General features: G+C 51.2%; 1 protein-coding gene across 3 annotated transcripts; it reads right to left on the reverse strand.

Moving 5' to 3' along the window:
- Window positions 1-737: 737 nt before the first annotated feature.
- Window positions 738-18,026, reverse strand: hace1 (HECT domain and ankyrin repeat containing E3 ubiquitin protein ligase 1). 3 transcript variants are annotated; one of them, XM_030103319.1, is made up of 26 exons: window positions 17,748-18,026; window positions 17,164-17,218; window positions 16,610-16,699; window positions 16,309-16,413; window positions 15,663-15,738; window positions 15,337-15,468; window positions 15,162-15,244; window positions 14,909-15,005; window positions 14,731-14,832; window positions 14,484-14,590; window positions 14,189-14,339; window positions 13,631-13,648; window positions 11,876-11,986; window positions 10,289-10,581; window positions 8,072-8,140; window positions 7,856-7,943; window positions 5,987-6,098; window positions 5,459-5,556; window positions 5,277-5,364; window positions 5,025-5,174; window positions 4,754-4,950; window positions 4,506-4,637; window positions 4,328-4,426; window positions 4,133-4,203; window positions 3,553-3,666; window positions 738-2,674 (listed from the first exon to the last, which is right to left on the reverse strand). In XM_030103319.1, exons 1-26 carry the CDS (start codon window positions 17,833-17,835, stop codon window positions 2,572-2,574), a joined length of 2,829 nt encoding a protein of 942 aa, XP_029959179.1. In that variant the 5' UTR covers window positions 17,836-18,026; the 3' UTR covers window positions 738-2,571. The 3 variants fall into 3 exon arrangements, with proteins under 3 accessions (XP_029959179.1, XP_029959180.1, XP_029959181.1); XM_030103320.1 differs by lacking the exon at window positions 13,631-13,648; XM_030103321.1 differs by lacking the exons at window positions 11,876-11,986; window positions 13,631-13,648.
- Window positions 18,027-20,719: the final 2,693 nt, after the last annotated feature.

Raw genomic sequence — 20,719 nt, forward strand, 5'->3', positions numbered from 1 at the left:
TTCAGTTCATGTTTAATTCATGTAAGACGTTTGGATTTGTCACTTTTTGAATTAAACTTTCTCATTAGATCAAATGTTGAAATGCAGACACACAGAGGGCTGCTCCTCTTTGAATCATTACTACATTTTTATTTCTCCTTCAGTGTGGTAAACACAGATTTAAGTGAAAGGTTAACAGCCATATTTAAAGGAGCACAGCGCAGTTTGCTCGTTTTATGCGAAACACCGACCCCTGCAGGCCTCAGGCGTAACTGTAGCTTAGTGAAAAGCTCGTGTCTGTGGCTTGTGCCCATGTACATGCACAGAAGAGGGGAACTCCTTCCTCGCTCTTTTAGCAGCGCTCGAGTAAAATGTAAGTTTCTTCTGCCTGGTGGGTCTGTGCTGGAGCTGTGGCAGTACTAGAAGCCGGTCTGTTCTTACTTTCTGGAAGCTCCATCCTCAGTACTGCTCAGTTGTTGCTGCTAAGCGTCTGGCGGAGTAATGGCGGACAAATCGAAACTTAGGATTACCAGGCCAGCGGGAGGCGCATTACGTCAGGCTCAGAGCGATTCGTACCCGAATCACTCATATTGCTGTGCCTTCAGTAAAATAGGAAAATAGGAGCGTCTGCGATCTTGCAAAAATAGCTCTTGCTGCCCATCAGGCAAAGGTGAAAACGTGTGTGAGTGTGAATAATTGATAATTTAATATTTAAAACTGCGCTGTGCCCCTTTAAGAAACTCACATTGAGGCTCCTGCAGTATCAAAACCAGATTTATTCCAGAAAGTCTTTGAGCACGACACATATTCCCAGATAAAATACATCATTTGATACGGAGACGTTTACAGTACAGGTATAAAGGTTCATGTCGTCTACAAAACAATACTGATAAATGAGCGAAGCCAGCAGAGGATCCCTTTACACCCGGAAACAGATACATTCAGGACAGGACGTCCCTCTCAGCAGAAGATAATCAAATAAAAGAAGGAGTGACAGAAGATTCCAGCTTCGGCTCTTTGGCACTTTAAATCAAACATTTGTCATGCAAACGGAAAAAAACTCCACAGATACAGAGAAAGACGTGACTGAGGCCGGGAGGTCAGGGAGGCTTCTCATTGAGCACCGCTTTTCTGTTCTTTTGATGTAGCCAGTCCAAAGCTTCCCTGCTCACAGCGATGCTGGCGTGGAGCCTTCCGTCTCTGAAATGTGTTGCACTCTTGATTTATTTGTATATTTCTCCAAAGCTTCAATCAAACCAGCAGTTTTCGTTCTGCGAGTCCGAGCTGAGCGTTTTCCTTTACTGGCTCTGAATCCAGACCTCACAGGAACGCAGCAGGAACCCGATCCGGAGCTCCTGCTCTCTCCTGGGATCAGACCCGGATCTGCACCGGAGCAGGTTCCAAACCCGGACCTGACCAGGCCAACATCTGCACAGACAGATGTGATCTAACTTGTAAAGCATGTTGGATGATTGGAGTGGCGACTGCGGTCGTCTCGCAACTGGAAGGTTGTTGGTTTGATGGTTTGATTCCCCATCTCACCCTGTCCATCTGTCAAAGTGTCCTTGAGCAAGACACTGAAGCCCAAACTGCCTCTGGCGGTCGGCCTGAGGCAGACGCCTCCGGTCCAGTCCAGGACCACTTCCTGTCTGCCACCGCAGTGAAGCAGCTCAGCTTCCTGCGTCTGGTTCAGTCTTTGGTCTGATTAACTTCGAACTTAACAAATCAGCAAAAAGCAGCAGAGTCAGTTCAGCGAGCGAGAGCACAGCCTGCTGAGGCTCAGCCTCACCGCTCCACCCTGGAGCCGGAGCGCCGTCTCCCGCCCGCCCGGCGTCGCCGCACACAGCTCAGTTTGGCTGCAGTGCTGAACAAAAGGCTCCGGTCTCTTTACAGTCACTGACGCATGATCTGGACACGTGAGCAGCGTGACGAGAAAAGAAAGACACAGAAACACTGATGGAAACACACACCAGCTTCAGGAGAGTCTGGACTCTGAATCAGTCTGATGTGAGAGCAGAAGGTCTGCAGCCCTGAAGACGAGGCTTCACGCTGATCACTCCACTGAGTCCCATCCAGGCCAAACGCCACCAAGCTACACTTCACAACCAACGAATGAATGAATGGATGACTGGATGAAACACTGCAGGCCTGGCTGGCAGGCACGGTGGAGGCAGCATCATGGGGAGGGGCTGCTCCACTGCTTCTGAAGTTCTGTAACTACATGACGGACATGGCGGAGGGTGAGGCGGTGAAACGGCCGCCGCCGCTCACTCTGGAGGAACAGCAGAGCTTCCTGACCCTCAGTCCTCTGAGCTCCTGTGATTCAGCCACGTGGGACTTTGTCTCAGCTCGCATTTGGATGTAGGTTTGTGGTTGTAAATGCTATTTATCCTTAAATAAATATAGACACAAAAAGATTTAAAGATAATTATAAAGATGTCTTTGCATAAATTACCAGATGAACCAGCTTTGACTACAAAACTAAACCCTGAAAGTCTGGCGGAGGTCCGAGAGCCTGCAGAGCTCGGCTTTCCCTTGGTCGTCCGGCGAGAGCAGCACCTGAGGGGGCGGAGCCAGAGCGGCGCCCGGCGCTCACGCCATGGTGTAGCCGTAGCTCCCGCAGTGCAGAGCCACCAGCAGCCGGTCCCGCAGCACCTCCTGACTGGGGTATTCTGGGAGCTTCAGCATGTTGATGCTGCAGAGGAGGAGAAGGGAGTGAGGACACACACACACACACACACACACACACACACACACACACACACACACACACACACACACACACACACACACACACACACACACACACACACACACACACACACACACACACACACACACACACACACACACACACACACACACACACACACACAGTCTTGTATTTCTATCCTTGTGGGGACCGTCCATTGACTCCCATTCATGTCTAGCCCCTAACCCTGACCCTTACCCTAACCCTAACCCACACCACAACACAGCCTAACCCTAAAGAAATGTTTTTGCACTTTTACTTTTTTCAGTAACAACAACATGGTCAAGAAAACACTGTTTCTCCTACTTAGGACCAGAAAAAGGTCCCCACAAGGCACGTCGTTCCACGTTTTGCTATCCTTGTGGGGACATTTGGCCCCGACAAGGATAGAAATACAAGAACACACACACACACACACACACACACACACACACACACACACACACACACACACACACACACACACCCCTCTGTCTCATAGAGCTCTACTGCCCTCTAGTGCTCAGTTCAAATATTTGAAATCTGCTCCAAACACAAATGTGTCTAAAAAAGCAAAAATCATTATTTCAACTTTTTCTTCATTTTAGGAGTAAAAATCTCACATCCAGAAGATTTAGTGTGAGAAATATATTCTTAGTTTCAGCGTTTGTGTCTAATATCATCTTGACAGGACACTACATTTAATAGTTTCTATGTAAAATAATGTGTCAGATTCACACAGGAGCTTCGCTGAGGAGGCTGATCCTCACTGCAGCTGCATTTTAAACCAGGAACAGCCTGACAGGTCAAAGGGCAGGAGGAGCAGGGGGGCGGGGCCTCACCAGGTGCTGGAGGTGGGCAGCAGGTTGGAGGTGTACGGCACCGCCGCGATGGTGAACTTCTGCAGCCCGCTGCCCCCCATCAGGAAGGCGAAGCCCCCGTGAGGGACCCTGGAACTGAAGCACAGACACAGGCGCCTCTTCAGTTTGATTTTCAGCTTGCGGGACGTGGAGGCTGCTGCTGAGGGCGGAGCAGCGCCCCCTGTCTGCAGGTCTGCCTCTACATTCAGAGCCTGTCCGCACGGCAGCGGCTCCTCTGATCTTCTACATGAGTCCTGAACCTGTTTCTCACGTCTGTTCTCTGGAAACCAGTGTGAACATTACAGAGCCGCTGATCCATTACTGAAGCTGGAAACACAACAACAACAACAACAACAACAAATCTGATGAAGTCGCTTTATTTTGAAAGGTCAGTTTTCAGCAGTGTGACGTCAGCTGGTGATTTGACGCCAGCCTCCTTATGCTTTTCAGTTGTTGAGCCAGTGAGTGTAAAGTTTCTAACCCCAGACTTTCTCTCAACACTGATCTCTCCTCGGCGTTCCAACAGAAAACAGCTGATGAGAGGAAGTGAAGCCGGACTGACCTCCCAGTGACGAACTGCAGCAGCAGGACCCGCTCCTCCTGAGTCAGGCTGTTCACCACCACCCAGAACCACTGCAGCACACACACACACACACACACACACACACACACTGATTCCCTGATCATATTCAAATTTCAGCTCTGCAGCTTCCGAACACTGAGACAGGAAGTGGAATGTTGGTCCTGACAGGCTCACCTGGATGACCGGGTCCTGGGGGTCGTAGCCGCTGGTGTACTCCGTGTTCCTGCACCAGTCCTGAACGTCGATCTCCGGCATGCCCGACAGCAGCAGCTCCTGAACACACACACCAGGAAGATGAGGAGGAGGAGCAGGAGGAGCAGGAGCAGGAGGAGGCCGCGGCGCTGGGACTGACCAGCTCGTATTCGTCGAAGAGCTGGATGAGCGAGGGAGGGATGAAGGTGTGGAAGCCCTGCAGGAAGGCGTTGATCTGAGGCTGGATGGCCCGAGTCATCCTCAGCTCGGTCACCAGCTGGACGTACTCCGCCTGGGAGGACACACACACACACACACACACACTTATTTATTTATGTTTATCAACAACTGACCTTTGGCTAAGCCCCGCCCCCAAACACAAACAAGCCAATAGACAGAGTCTCGGACCTTGTTGTCCTGAGTCACCAGGATGCCCGTCCCTCCCGGCTTCAGAGGAACCTCCTCCATGGCGCCGAAGACGTCGGTCTCCACGGAGAAGGTGAGCTCCAGGCCCAGGTCGCTGATGTCGTTGTCCAGGATCCACTGCAGGTTCTTGGCGTACTCCGGGTCGATGGAGGACACGTCCTGGTAGTTCACTGGAATCCCTGAGCAGCACACACACACACACACACGTGAGGCGGTCGGGTGTGTGTGTGTGTGTGTGTGTGTGCTGCTTTACCCAGGATGTGCTTGTAGAAGGAGCGGGTGAAGTAGATGTTGACCAGCTGCCGGTGGTACAGAGCCAGGCCCAGGATCTGACCCGCAAACCGGAAGTAGTTCAGGTGGTCCGGATTGACCGAGGAGTTGCTGTTGGGCTGGAACGTGGTGCCTGGACACACACACACACACACACACACACACACACACACAGAGCACAGAGTCAGGAGCGAAGAGCAGGGCGTGGCGGCGGCGCCCCCCGGAGGTTCAGTACCATCGGCCGACTGCGTGAACAGAGCGTAGTCTGGGTTGATGATCTCATTGGACAGGATGTCGAACCACTCCCGAACCACGCCCTGACCCTGAAACACACAGCCGGCAGCTCAGCGTCTCACACACACACACACACACACTCTCACACAGACACACACACACAGAGCACACGTCGGCACTCACCATGCCCTCCTCGCCGTGGAAACGCACGGCGATGCCCTGCTTAAGCTTCTCGTTGGTGGACTTGGAGACCATCTCACAGCTGCTCCGGAAGATGGAGTCTGAGGAGAAAGCAGAGACGTCCTGTGGTCACAGTGACGTCTGGACGGTCTGTACCAGGGTTCAGCACCAGTGGCGTGGCGTGGCGCCCCGGTGTGTGTTGTGGTGTGGCGTGATATGGCGTGGTGTGGCCTGGCATGGCGTGGCGAGGCAAGGCGAGGCGTGTTGTGGCGTGGTGTGGCGTGGCGTGGTGTGGCGTGGCGTGGCACGGCATGGCATGGCGCGGCATGGCATGGCGCGCCATGGCATGGCGCGGCGTTGTGTGGTTGGGCTTGGTGTGGCCTGGTGTGGTATGGTGTAGTGTGGTGTGGCGCGGTGTGGTGTGGGGTGGTTGGGTGTGGCGTGGTGCGGTGCGGTGCGGTGCGGCGTGGCGTGGCGTGGTGTGGTGCGGCGTGGCGTGGCGTGGCGCGGCATGCACAGGGCGGTGTCTACCTCTGTGGATGAGCAGGATGTCGTTCTCGTTGACCGGACGGTGAACCATGTCAGTGTCGGGCTGCCCGGCCAGTAGATGCTCGTAGAACCACTCGGATCGGTCCTTGAAGGGCTGGGGGGGGGGGGGGCACAAAACAGAAGACTTCTTCCCACGCTGCACTGCTCTTCACCAAACTAATTACCGCCTGGCTTTCAGCTTTCACACCGCGGCTCTCAGTCACAGCTGAAGGCTCAGACTGAAGGAACCCGGCTCATTTGCATAATATCTGCCTTTGTTCTGTGAGAGGAGGGCGGGGGGCCGAGGAGAACGAGGCTCTCCCCGAAACGGGAATCAGGAGGAGGAATCGAACCCAGCAGGTTAAAGAGTGGTTAAAAGCGGGCGTCCTCCCGGGCGAGCGGGCTCCATGACCGAGGAGAGACCAGAGTCTCAGAGCCGCTTCACAGTCACCAAGCTGTGGAAGTGGAACTGAAGACGAGCGCTCCTGCAGCAGGCTGCTCGCTGTCAGACCGCCCTGCAGCCAGGACGCTCAAACACACACACATACACACACTCCTCAGATAAAGACTTCAGTGGACTGGCAGCGGTGGACCGGTTCTAATCCAGATCGCTCCCTGAATCCGGTGGTTTGAGACATATTCCGGCCACCACCAGGAGAACGTTCCAGCTGCGGGTCAGATGTTAGAACTTGCTGCAGGCTAATCCAGCACAGACGACGGGTCGGCGCAGTTTGACCTCTGGTCTAAAAGGAGCCCCGGTTTCAATCCCAGAGTCAGTGAAGAGGAAGGACCACCGGCGTTGTGCCAGCGACCCTGGCGCCTCAGCATGTTGAAGCTGCAGAGCTGACGGAGTGAGCTCTCCCTCGGTGAGAAGCCGCTCGGCGGGTGTGAATGGAGAGTAAACTGCTCATCTGTGGTTCAATAAAAGCTCCATCCCGGTTTACCATGGCCTCAAAGGTCCTCGGGTGTAGAATGTAGGTTTATCGCGGATGGGGGGGTGGGGTGGGGGGGGGGGGGGGGGGGGGGGGGGTAGTTCTCAGTGTGTTGACTTGTAAGAAATGAAAGGCCTAAAGGTGTAGCGTTAAATATGGACACATCAAAACTATACCTGAGATTTCTCAAATAAGATTCTGAGCTACAGTTTGGAGCAGCGACACTGAACTGAACTGCTGTTTGGGGTTTTTTGGGTATTTGATCAGATCTTATTTGTAGATTTAGATGCTTTAATCAATTTTAGCTTTCTTGGCTGGCTTACTGTAATTTTTTCTGTGGTTTAAGACATTTTACTGATTTTAAGCCGCTTTGTGAGCTTTAGCTGATTCATTCACTGTAGCTGTTTCTCCAACGAGTCATTTAAAACGGCGAGCCTGCCCTCTGGGTCCTCTAACTTATTTATCAGAAACCAGTCTGACCAATCCCCAAACTCCCTGGGCTACAGTTCACAGAGGACCACAGAACTGGACCAGAGAGGGTCTGAGGAGTCTCCGTTTCTGCTGAAATATTCAGAATTTGGTGAATTCTCAATGGAACACTGGATCCATTGCTCTGACTGTTTCCTCTCAGAAGGTAAGGCTGTGTGTGTGTCGGGGTGTTTTGTGAGCCCAGTGGTCTAAACACATTGATATGTATGAAGGTGACTTTCTGTCCAATGTCATGATAGATGCTCTTTGAAACACATGTGTGTGTGTGTGCGTGTGTGTGTGTGTGTGTGTGTGAGAGAGAGACGCGATCCCACATGGTTTGACGTCTGATAAACCAAGATAATTAATCCATGATCCTACAGCTCCTACATGAGGTGAATTTAGCTCCATCATCACGACAATATTCCATCAGTGGAGCTACAGACGGACTGACGGCCTCCAGCCTCCTTACCTGGCCCTTAATGATGTGCATGAAGCGGGACATGAGCTCTGGACACTCCAGCAGGAAGTGGAAGTGGTTAAAGATGATCTTAGGATTCCTGGACAGAGTGGGCAGAGACAGCAGCGAGGAGCAGGCATAAATTAGAGCAGAATAAGTCTGGGGATCGATGCCCAGTCTCTGGTGTGCTGAGAGCTTGACGTATGGCAGAGGGCCACATTGACTCACCTGGACACAAAACACTTGAGGACCTCGTCATGCTTGCAGACAAACTCGATGAATCGGGGAGACGTCATTCTGCGGAGAGTCAGAGGAAGTGAGGATTAAGAGAGAAACATCAAACATCCTCAGACTGACTGGAGACAGGGTGGAGGGAGCGGCAGAAACAACCAGGAGCATCGACGGCTCGTCTCAGCTGATGTGTCCTTAACTTTCTGCAGCGTCTTCGTTAAGACGAGTATTAAGCCGTCGCATAATTACAGAGCAGGAGGATTCAAACACAGACAGATCGATGTGCGAACAGCAGGTAGCTGAGGCGTAAGTGGCCACAGTGGGAGCCGTCCCACTTCTCTGGAATCACCCTCCACAAAGCCCCACAGAAGCACAACTCCAGCAAAGTTGAAGAACAGAGTGTCTCCACCCAGCAGTCCGTTCATCCTTCTTCTGCAGAGATTTGTCCACACGGGGTCGCAGTGGCAGCTTCCAGTAAGAAACCCAGACACCTCCGACCCCGAAACTTCCTGCAGCTCTCCGAGGGGGGCCCACGTCTCCCCCGGACCAAACCAGTGACTTAACCTCTCCAGAGGGTCCTGGACCCCGCTGGACGAGCCTGGCTGACACACCTTTAAAGAGAGCCAATCAGGGGCCGTCCTGATGAGGACTCCCCTCTGAGTCTCTCACGGAGGGCGGAGCTCCTCACTCTATCACAGAGAAACGCCGTCCCGCCTGCCGAGAAAACTCATTCAGCACTTCTCACAAGACGTGTCTGGAGACGGCTGCTGGCCTTCTCCAGGTCTACAAGACACATGTAGACTGGACTGGTAAATCCCATCATCCCAGTCAGTGTAGACGGAGTGTTCTGCAAGACTTTCCCAGCATCCCGCACTGTGCACTTGGGCCTGCCGGGTCTGGCCCGCAGCCGCCCGATCCACCTCACAACCGGCTGGTTTTCAACGGCCAGCTCGGTCCCTGTCTTCACCCGAGTGTCCAGGACAGACGTTTCAGGCCGGGTGACATGAAGTCCATCCTGGGCCGGACACCCAAGGCGCTCTGCGAGCAGGTGCTGAAGAGCATCCTTGTGTTTAAACACGCCGTTTGTTTGGTTGAGGTCGGGCAGGGGTAACCCCTTCATCACCAGCCCGCAGGCCCAGAGCTGCTGAAGTGTCTCAGTGAGACCATGGGGTCCATTAGCCGTGCCCTTCCAGGACCTCACAGACCCGCACCGAGATGGACGAAGTTTATCGATTTTAAATCATAATTTAACTATTAACTGAGCCAGATATTAAAAAAGGGAAAATCGATTTTTGCCATGCCCTGCCTGACATGTCTGCCGCCTCCACTGGTGTGTGAATGTGTGTGTGAATGGGTGAATGTGACCAACAGTGTAAAGCACAATATAAGTGTCGTCCATTCACCATTCATCATAATTACACCGCAGCACACACATGCATACTCCCTCTCGCTTATCTTTGGGCTGTTCACCTCCAGGCCAACGAAGTTTGGAACCACTTCCTGTCCAACAGTCTACTGACAAAACTACAGAAGCTTCAAGAGCTGCAGAGAGGTGGCTGGGCGAAACGAGTCACAGGTTCTCCTTCATCGCAAAGTAGAATTATTCACTGAATTTTGTACCGATTTCCAAACGATTAGATCAGTTGAGAATGTCACACCTGTAGCTCGGACACAGGACGCTGGATGTTTTAAAAACGCCAGTTTTACCATCCAAACAGAGAGGACAGACTGAATCCATCCGCCCTGCGTCCGGGTTCTCTCTATAATAAATCATCTCACTTGACATTATTCCACGTGTCACACATTTAACCCTAACCCTCGTCAAAATGGCAGTCCTCAGGCTGAGAACTCAGAGAAGCATAAACAACCGAGGTTTCCTGCCCAGCAGCTGAAACTGCAGGGAGAGGAATGCCATAAAAATGAGTTTATGTTCCTGGATCTTACAGTTTCTGAGGTTCACTGGCAAAACCTGGTTAACAGAGGAGGACAGGAGGGAAGGACAGAACGGATGGACGTCTCCGAGGTGAACTCACAGAGCTCCAAACAGCTCCCAATATGGAAAGGACCAACAAGACCAGCATCATTTTATGTACATGAAGAACATGCCTGTGCAGCGGACCAGATACAGGAAGTGAACTGTGTTACCATGGCAACATGCCACAGGGTTTGTTAAATAAATAAGGTGAAATAATCTAAAGGTGGCGGAGGACGAACCCTTGAGGCATCTGGCAGGAGCAGCACATGTAGAAGGCCTGGATCACGGCGCTCAGCCGATTGGCCGTCATGGAGATCACGTCCTCCCCGTCGGGGTACACCTCCACCTCCACGCCCATGGCCTGGTCCAGCACCGAGGGCAGCTTGGAGTGCTCCGAGTCCCGCTGCTTCAGCAGCAGGGAGGCGATCTCGCTGCTGGAGGACGAGGAGGACGGGTTCTTCTGGGTCCTGTCCAGCTCGGTGGAGATGAGGACCAGCCACTCATCCAGGGAATGCCACAGCAGCTCCAGAGGCTGGCGAGAGACAGACGGGAGGGGGGGGCATCAGAGAGGGGGGGTATCAGAGAGACAGCAGGAGGGGCATCAGAGAGAGAGGGGGGTATCAGAGAGACAGCAGGAGGGGCATCAGAGAGAGAGGGGGGTATCAGAGAGAGAGGGGGGTATCAGAGAGACAGCAGGAGGGGTATCAGAGAGAGAGGGGGGTATCAGAGAGACAGCAGGAGGGGCATCAGAGAGAGAGGGGGGTATCAGAGAGACAGCAGGAGGAGTATCAGAGAGAGCCAGAAAGAGAAAGGATCCCTAAAGACACCACAGGTCTGATCAGCAGAAGCTTTAAATTCATCGTTCAGTGTTTTTAGCGACTCGTTTCACATCATTTTGAAAGAAAGCACAAGCTGAGCAGCAGCCACTGGAGCTGCACCGGCTCTTCAGGAGCTCAGACGAACTTCCTCCTTCTAGAGTTCAGTTCAGCCAAAAGTCACTGGGAAAACCAATCAGAGAACAGCAGAGAAGTCCTGTCCAGGTGGATCTCATATCAGACTGATACAATTAGAGCAGGAAATCCTTGAAAGAATGACTTCACAGGGTCTTTATGAAAAAATCCACACTTGTGTACTTCTGGTTTGTCTGAAGTGTTTCCCCTCTGGGGCTGCAAGTTTCCACAGAACGGATTTAGATGATGTGATTTTGACAGTAAAGGGAAGAGTCTGCAGCAGACAGTGTGTGCTGATCACTGCAAAAAAAAAACCCTCAGCAGCAGCCGGCCGCTTCCTTCTTTCACTGTGCCATCAGCCGGCTTTAGTCCCGGGCCGCATGTTTGACACCTCTGAACAACAGAAGCATGTTTACTGCAGTTGGTATGTACGTTCATGTATGGTGGGCCAGTTTCAGGGACGCCAGAGCTGTGAGAGCACACGCATGCTAGCATAACAGAGTTAGCATCAAGGTCAGTACTACTCCAAGACCATCCTCATTTCCCAACACACACACACTGCATGCAACCTGAGAACAAACCAAACCAGTAATGGCATTCATACATCTGGATCAAAGACATCAGATCCTAAACAAATAATACATCTGGCAACACTGGCCAACTCAGAAAAACTGAGAACAGGACAGATCGGAGCAGTTCGTCCTGCTCTGTGACAGTTGTGACCGTGCTGTAGTCCCAGTCCGTTCACGTGAAGCACAGAGAGAGGGAAACGCTGGAAACACAACGCATCGGACTGCTGCTCACACAGAGGCGTCACAAGAGGAAAGAGTGTTCAGGAAGTGAAGAGAGTGAGCCGAGGATGGGGAGTATACATACAGCATCAGTCCCAGCCAGCATCCACTGCACTGGCCTGCTGCATGCTGGGTCGGGGGGCTTGTAGCGCGGACAGTCTGCACGGGCCTCACACTTAGGGCTGCCGCTGGACAGCTACATACAGCAGAGGAGTGACGACAGCAGGTCAGGGACGGCTCAGAGGGTCAGGCGGCAGCAGAGGGGGGTCCAGGGAACAGCGGGCTTCACAGAACTCAGGCCCGCTCCGATAGTTCAGATCAGCTCCCATCAACAGTCAGCTGCTGGAATCAGCCAGCAGGCCCCAGATCACCAGAGGAGTCAGCGCTGCAGCTACACCTAAACCTAAACCTACACCTATAACCTGCAGCTACACCTGCAGCTACACGTAAAACCTACACCTACACCTAAACCAACACCTACACCTAAACCAACACCTACGCCTACACTTAGGCCTACAGAGACTACAGCGATAACTTTACCTAAAGCTACACCAACACCTATGGTAACAACTTCACCTACAAACCTACAATGACTACACCTAAAGCTACACCTACAAACCCACAGTGACAACTACACTTACACCTATAGTTACAAACAGTTGCACCTGCAGCTACACCTGCATCTAGGCTTACAAACCTACAGCGACAAGTACACCTAAAGCTACACCGACACCTATAGTAACAACTACACTTAAAGCTATAACTACACCGACAAACCTACAGTTACTACACCTAAAGCTACAGTGACAACTACACCGAAAGCTACACTGATACACATTTTCTTGTAGCTACAAATCAATAAATGTACCCACACCAAAACACCTACAGTGACACTACACCTAAAGCTAAACCTACAAATCTACAGCGACAAACACCTAAAGCTACACCTCCACCTAAACCTACAAACCAACAGCTACACCTACATCTGCAGATACAGCTGCGCCTGCACCCACACCTACAGCGCCACCTACAGTACATATGAACAGCTACAGCTGCTGCTACAGCCACACCTACACCTGCCAGGCGGCCAGGCGAGGGTCATTTTTATTCAGGAGAACCATCTGAAGACATAAAGCAGCTGCGTTCCTCACAGGGACGTGAAGCTGAAGGTTTGATTTCAGTTTTATTAAACTCATCATCAATCGGTCATTTTCATCAGATGATCAACTCACTGGAGGATTGTTTTCCCAGAGTTCTGCAGCTCTGCAGCGGCTCCAGGACGCCAAGCGTTCAATGAATTACATGGAAATAAACATTCTCTATCTTTTTTTCTTTTCAATGGTTTATTTTATTTGCAGAATAAATTATGTTTCAAAGGGCTTGATTTGCAGTTGATAATTAAACTAAAAGCACGTCTCCTGCCTCTCACTTCCTTTGAGAAATGTCATCTCTACATAAGATAACCAGGATTAAATAAAGTCTCGCTCCTTCACTCTGATCAGCTGCTGCTTCACCTGGAGCTCTGAGAAGTTGACACTAAAACAGATAAAACCAGAGAATGAACCATAAAACTGCTTCTGTCAAAGCAGCTCCCACTGCTCAGTGTTCAGTTAAACATGGAGGAAACTCATAAATGACGCTCTTTGTTATCCTGATGTCAACATGTGGAACAGACACATCACTAAAGGCTGAACTGTGATTTTTCTTGAGAGATTCACAAAAATCAAGCAATTCGGCGATTAAAGGATTGAGATGGATTAACAGCCCGCATTATTTCACACCTGGACGGAAATCGGAATTACAGAAAGATCAGAATGCCCAAAACAACGAGTCAACAAACCTCCGCCTTTCTGAAACGCTGCAGGGGGAAACGGCAGACGGACATGTGATGAAAACAAGAGCAAACAAACACACAGCGGCCCCTCTCAGCTGGGGCAAATCAGTGGCAAGAGAAAGAGCACTGTTATTGAGAACAAATCTCCAAGCTGCTCATAAAATGTGTGTGTTGTAAACTGTACATAATGTTCTGTATTACTGCGCAGTGCTGAGCGCTGTGCTGTTTTCATTTTAAAACTTAAACCTGTTTTACGGCTTCTGAAGACGTTGATTTAGTTAAAAGTGGTAAACACATCTCTTTTACTCACACAGGCTGCAGACCTGTGTTCTACACTGAGTGTGTTGTGCACGGCAATTTAAAGCTTCATAAAACTGTCTAATGTCTGAAGAAACAAACTGACAGAAGCCTCAAACTTCTGCCTGCATGTTGGCGCGTTTCCTAAACAGACCCTGTCTTTAAATGTTCTTCCTGTTTGGAAAGTGGAGTTTCGGCCTGATGTTGAAGTGTGCAGCGTCTCGCCGTGGCGCCCTGCGGCTACATGGTATTCACTGAGGAGCCCACCTTGAAGACCTGGCTGCGCGGCGTCTTGTTGCCGTTGTAGCCCATGTCGTTGCCGTTGTTGGGCGACGACGGCCCCAGGCGAAACACGTGGCAGAAGATCCGGACGATCCTCAGCAGACTCTTCATCTGAGCCTCGAAGCTGCTGGACAGGCTGAGGAGGAGCAGGAGGAGGAGGAGGGGGAGGAAGACAGGCGTCAGCGCCGGCCTGCAGCTCTTCACTCAGACAGACAGGATGCAGACTGAGGAAAACATGGACGAGGCGTCAGTTCCAGCTGAGATCTGATTGGTCGGTCACCTGAGCAGCTTGTGTCCGTTGGTCGTGGCCACTTCAGCCAGGCTGGTCAGTATCCTCTGGTAGTGATTATCACTCTGCTGAGAGACGTGCTCCAGGACCTGCCTGAGCTACACACACACACACACACACAGTGAGCCCCGGGGGTCCAGCCCCGGGGGTCCAGCCAGCCCCGGGGGTCCAGCCCCGGGGGTCCAGCCAGCCCCGGGGGTCCAGCCCCGGGCGGTGTGTGCAGGCCAGCTGGACCCACCATGCTCTCCTTGATGTCTTCGTTCTGGGTCATCTGGACCAGAGTCTGGAACAGCCTGCCGTGGTGCTGGATGAGGATCTCGCAGGTCTCTCCGTACCCCCCCTGAAAGACAACGACACGCTGGAGGGGGGGTACCGGAGCAGAGGCGGAGCCTGTTCACCCGCCGGACCCTGCTCACCTGCACACACAGGTCCAGAGGGGTGACGCCGTTCTTGTCGGCCAGGTACTTGGCCCCCCGGGACAGCAGGATCTGCGCCGTGTCCCTCTGGCCGTGGCTGAAGCAGAAACACAGCTGACACACAGCGCTCCACACCGCAGCTCAAGACAACATCATTTCAATGTCGTTTATTCTTCTATTTGATCCGAAACACAGGCTGAGAGACGTCAGAGAGACGTGAGCGACGGGAGAACAGCAGGCGAGCTGCGGTCACCTGCAGGCGAAGTAAAGGGGCGTGGCCCCGGAGACGTTGGGCCGGTTGATGTCGGCTCCGCTGTCCAGAAGACACAACACCGTCTGAGCAGAAGGCACACACACACACACTCTGATTGCTGGTTTCCAGGCCTGACCCTGCACTCTGACCCTGCCGGTGCGTTCGAGTGACTGACCGTCTTGTGTCCGTTCTGGCAGGCCACGTGCAGCGCCGTCTGGCCCATGGCGTCCTCCACGTCCACGTTGGACACGTGCTGCACCAGGTCGTGCAGCAGCTCCGTCCGGCCGTTCACCGCCAGCCAGTGGATCTGCGGCAGAGCGGGGACTCTGGTTATCACCGGCGGCCCCACCTCCAGCCGCACAGCCGGAGCAGGGCGGGCCACCGTCAGCCCGTCCCGCCGAGGCCGAGCCACAAAGCATCCTGGGACAGTCTGATCGTTCAGTGAGGTGAGTGAACAGGTGTGAACCGAGCGTGTGCCGGTCTGAATCCCGGGGAACTCACAGCAGTCAGTCCCTCGTTGTTGCAGATGTTGACGTCGGCGTTGTACTCCAGCAGTTTGCCCATGCACTTCTTCTGCCTGAGGACAGAACGCAGCAAGGTTTAATCACTGAATTGACGACTTTCTGCTGGGTTTTCAGAGGAAACAGGAAGTGGCCGTCTGCAGCCCTCCTAACAGAGCAAAGGTCACGCTGTCCTTCAAATCTAAGCTGAGCTGATCTTTATTAACACGACAGCTGACGCGTCTCTGATGCCCGCCAGCTGCGAGCAGACGCTGCTCTTCGTTTTGTTCTGTGCTTCAGTGTGAAATCTGATCCGCTCACTCTCCGGAGGACCAGAGCACCGGGCTGCGGTCCAACGGACGCCATCTTAGTGGTCACCAGCGTGAAGGGAAACATTCTGCACGGGTTGATATCGTGATGGAGATGTGGGAAACTGTCCTACCTGAAGCCATGTTGTGTTTGTAGATGACTGATCTTCACCCACAGTAACAGATCATGTGAAATGTGAGCATGTATCTTCACCAGCCGCTAGATTTACAGCCTAGATCTGCCCATCTCTCTCTGTGGGACCGATCGACTGGAGTCGAACCAGAGAGCACTGCGGGGTTCACTTCCCCGGAGGAAACAGAAGACGCGGCCCGTCGTACCCGTTCCTGGCGGCCAGGTGCAGCGGCGTGCAGCCCGAGATGTCCTGGTAGTTTGGGTTGGCTCCTCTCTTCAGGAGCAGAACCAGGCACTCCACTGATCCACAGCTGCACCAACACAACACACTGGTCACACAACACGGGCCAACGCAGGTCTCACACACTCACACTGCCGTCTGTGGAAAGCGCTGGACATTACTTCTCTCAGGACGAGGAACACTCCCAAAAAGCCATTTTGAGTCTCAGCTTTGATTTATTCTACATCATCAAAAGAATTTAAAAGAAAGGAAGTGGAGCGTCTCACTTGGCAGCGATGTGCAGCAGACTTCTCTTCACCCGTCCAAAGGCGTAGTTCACATCGAACTTGGAGTTGAGCAGCAGTTCAGACACTGACCTGTGAAAGCAGGAGACACAGCGCTTCTGTTACTGCGGCGAGTAAAGACACGGCCGACCGCACTGAAAGAACGAGGACACGAAGCAACGACGGCTGCAAGACGCTTCAGTCTACTGCAAAATCCCGACCGGACTGCTGTAAATGATGTTTCCATGTCCCCTGCCTGTCAGGATGCTGCGTTTCCCCCATCAGATTCAGTCAGTCTGTGTTGACAGCAGATCATATCTCACTTCAAACGTCTGTTGTTCGGTTGTGTTTGGTCTAATTTTGGACCAAGAACAGGAGAAAAAAACAGTCTGAAGGAACAAATCCCCACACTGAGACATTAGCGTCACAGGTCGTTGTGTATTGATGAGGAAATCATCGCCACACTGAACAACATGACCACATGTTGACCACATTCAGCTGGCCCATCAGCACCACGGCGGCAGGCCGGCGGCGGGGGGGTGGGGGGGGGGGGTTACCTGTGCTGGTCAGCCATCACCATCGGCATCAGGGTGTACACTGCCGTCTCGTTGTCTGTGGACGGAGAACAGGAGAGCAGTGAAACTGTCCGACAGCCACAGCTGACATTCACTCAGTCAAACTCAGCTGGATCAGCCAGACGTAGTATCACAGTAAACACAAAGCAGGTCCTGCAGCAGTAAACTAGCTGGACATTTGGATAAAGGCTCTTGTGAATGAAGTGTTGCTCTTGCTGTGTCTGTGTAATGCAGACCGAGAAGAGAATGAGCTGATTTATTCTGTGAAGGTGTCGTGATTTGTCTACAGAGAAGCTTCCATGAGTGTTGTCTACAGATCCTCACAGGAAACAGTTCACTCAGCTGCCGCCTCCACGGAGGAGGAAATGGAGTTTATTACTTGTAGAGTTTCTTAATAACGATAATAAAAACCCCTCTGCCAGATGTGGTGAATCGTCCACATCTGGGCTCGAACCAGCGACCCACGGTCCGCAATCCAGCAGAGTCACGTCGCAGCTTCGCCCCCACCCCCCGGAGTGACGGAGGCCGGGAAGCCCCCGCTGGCCGGCCCCACCCCGCTGCCGTACCTTCGGGGAGTTCCACGGTCCTGGCCCGGCGGAGGGAGCGGGTCAGCCGGTTGAGCTGTACGTTGAGCTGCTCCATCGCCCGTTCCATCCTCGGTGAGGGTCCGGAGCCTGTTCACTGCTTCCTGGTGGGCTGCCGCGGCTCCCGGCTCTGGGCCATCGGGCCAGGAGCAGAACCGGCTCGGTGTTCTCCTCAGCAGGGCGGTACCGGCCGAAGCGAACCGGGTTCGACTGCACTCAGTGGTTCCCTTTGCTTTATAAAACCCCGTTACCGCCCTGCTCCCGCACTTCCTGTTGTGATGACGTCAGGACGAGGTGCATTGTGGGTGAGGTAGTTTACAATGGAAAGACCCCGCGAAAAACGGACAGAGCGATGTGGTGGAATGGCCACATGAGGGCAGCAGAGTTCTACTGACAGCAGCACATTTCACCCCCACTGACTGACAGGGTCCCTCTGACTGGAACACAAACCAGTCTGACTGTAACAGAAACCAGTCTGACTGTAACACAAACCAGTCTGACTGTAACAGAAACCAGTCTGATTGTAACAGAAACCAGTCTGACTGTAACAACACAAACCAGTCTGACTGTAACAACACAAACCAGTCTGACTATAACAGAAACCAGTCTGACTGTAACAACACAAACCAGTCTGACTGTAACAACAGAAACCAGTCTGGCTGTAACAGAAACCAGTCTGACTGTAACAACACAAACCAGTCTGACTGTAACAACAGAAACCAGTCTGACTGTAACAACACAAACCAGTCTGACTGTAACAACACAAACCAGTCTGACTGTAACAACTGAAACCAGTCTGACTGTAACACAAACCAGTCTGACTGTAACAACACAAACCAGTCTGACTGTAACAGAAACCAGTCTGACTGTAACAACACAAACCAGTCTGACTGTAACAACAGAAACCAGTCTGACTGTAACAGAAACCAGTCTGACTGTAACACAAACCAGTCTGACTGTAACAACAGGAACCAATCTGACTGTAACAACTGAAACCAGTCTGACTGTAATGACACAAACCAGTCTGACTGTAACAACACAAACCAGTCTGACTATAACAGAAACCAGTCTGACTGTAACAACACAAACCAGTCTGACTGTAACAACAGAAACCAGTCTGGCTGTAACAGAAACCAGTCTGACTGTAACAACACAAACCAGTCTGACTGTAACAACAGAAACCAGTCTGACTGTAACAACACAAACCAGTCTGACTGTAACAACACAAACCAGTCTGACTGTAACAACACAAACCAGTCTGGCTGTAACAGAAACCAGTCTGACTGTAACAACACAAACCAGTCTGACTGTAACAACAGAAACCAGTCTGACTGTAACAACACAAACCAGTCTGACTGTAACAACAGGAACCAATCTGACTGTAACAACTGAAACCAGTCTGACTGTAACACAAACCAGTCTGACTGTAACAACACAAACCAGTCTGACTGTAACAGAAACCAGTCTGACTGTAACAACACAAACCAGTCTGACTGTAACAACAGAAACCAGTCTGGCTGTAACAGAAACCAGTCTGACTGTAACAACACAAACCAGTCTGACTGCAACACAAACCAGTCTGACTGTAACGACAGTCAAACTAGTCTGACTGTAACAACAGAAACCAGTCTGACTGTAACAACAGAAACCAGTCTGACTGTAACACAAACCAGTCTGACTGTAACAGAAACCAGTCTGATTGTAACAGAAACCAGTCTGACTGTAACAACACAAACCAGTCTGGCTGTAACAGAAACCAGTCTGACTGTAACAACACAAACCAGTCTGACTGCAACACAAACCAGTCTGACTGTAACGACAGTCAAACTAGTCTGACTGTAACAACAGAAACCAGTCTGACTGTAACAACAGAAACCAGTCTGACTGTAACACAAACCAGTCTGACTGTAACAGAAACCAGTCTGATTGTAACAGAAACCAGTCTGACTGTAACAACACAAACCAGTCTGACTGTAATAATAGAAAGAAGTCACATTGACACATCTGGAGCACAGCTACAGGTAATTAAAGAGCTGAACAGGGATTTAGAACAGAGGTGAAATATTTTGTCTCCGTCTGATTAATTCAGAAACGTCCATCTCATTTCAGTTCACACACATTTTTACAAATCTGATCTTGATGAGCTGGACCAGTAAACGAAGAATCTAATAATATCCTGAATATCAAAGTGTCTAAAGCACAAGAGGATATCAAAGCCTACACGTTATTATCAGTCTGCATTTGATCAAATGTCTAATTGACTGAACAACATTTTGAAGCAAAAACAAAAACCAGTGTATTCTGAACATTATACCAATTTTAACAGAGTGTTTGGATGCAAAGTACAGTGAAATGTCAAAATATTGCGTTTTCCTTCTGAGGCCCATATTCTTTTTCCTCTACGAATTTATTATATCCAAATGATTTGATTTGGCAAATCTGCACAAAGCAGTGAAATCCTGTCCGTCTCCGGGGAATTCAGCTGAAAATAATTCCTACAGTCTGCAACATGCCTGTTTTTAAAGACACACTGCGGTTTGGCTGCTGATGCCTTGACGCCAGCTTTTGGTTGGACACTTCATTCTGTTTTTATTCATACGTTATACACTGGAAGAAAATTATGAGTTCTTTAAAAGTAAAGTTAATGTTTCATTTTAAATAGCTTTAGGGGAGAGGACCATGTAGTGTGAGTGAGTGTGTGTGTGTGTGTGTGTGTGTGTGTGTGTGCACTGTGACCCCAGAAAAACAAAGTCATTCAACATTTCCTGCTGGATCAAGCCACACTGATAGACTGAGACATGTGACATAACACCTTTATTTCTTTAAACACACTGTGATCTGCTTTCAAACAATCATTTCTAATAACACACACTTCCTCTGCAGTCAAAGTGACACTAATGCAGCACAAACTAACCGACATCCTCATCATAATAATACTGACGCAGCTTTGGTTG

This window comes from Salarias fasciatus, chromosome 11 (assembly GCF_902148845.1).
Source record: "Salarias fasciatus chromosome 11, fSalaFa1.1, whole genome shotgun sequence".
Classification (NCBI taxonomy): domain Eukaryota; kingdom Metazoa; phylum Chordata; class Actinopteri; order Blenniiformes; family Blenniidae; genus Salarias; species Salarias fasciatus.

What these genes read in the sequence shown, in the direction of transcription:
- hace1 (XM_030103319.1), bottom strand. Translation starts at nt 17,835, where the DNA reads ATGGAACGGGCGATGGAGCAGCTCAACGTACAGCTCAACCGGCTGACC. An exon ending in GACCGTGGAACTCCCCGAAG is followed by an intron (nt 17,219 to 17,747) that starts GTACGGCAGCGG and finishes CTCCGTCCACAG; the next exon opens with ACAACGAGACGGCAGTGTAC. An exon ending in GCCAGAACGGACACAAGACG is followed by an intron (nt 15,245 to 15,336) that starts GTCAGTCACTCG and finishes CCTTCTGCTCAG; the next exon opens with ACGGTGTTGTGTCTTCTGGA.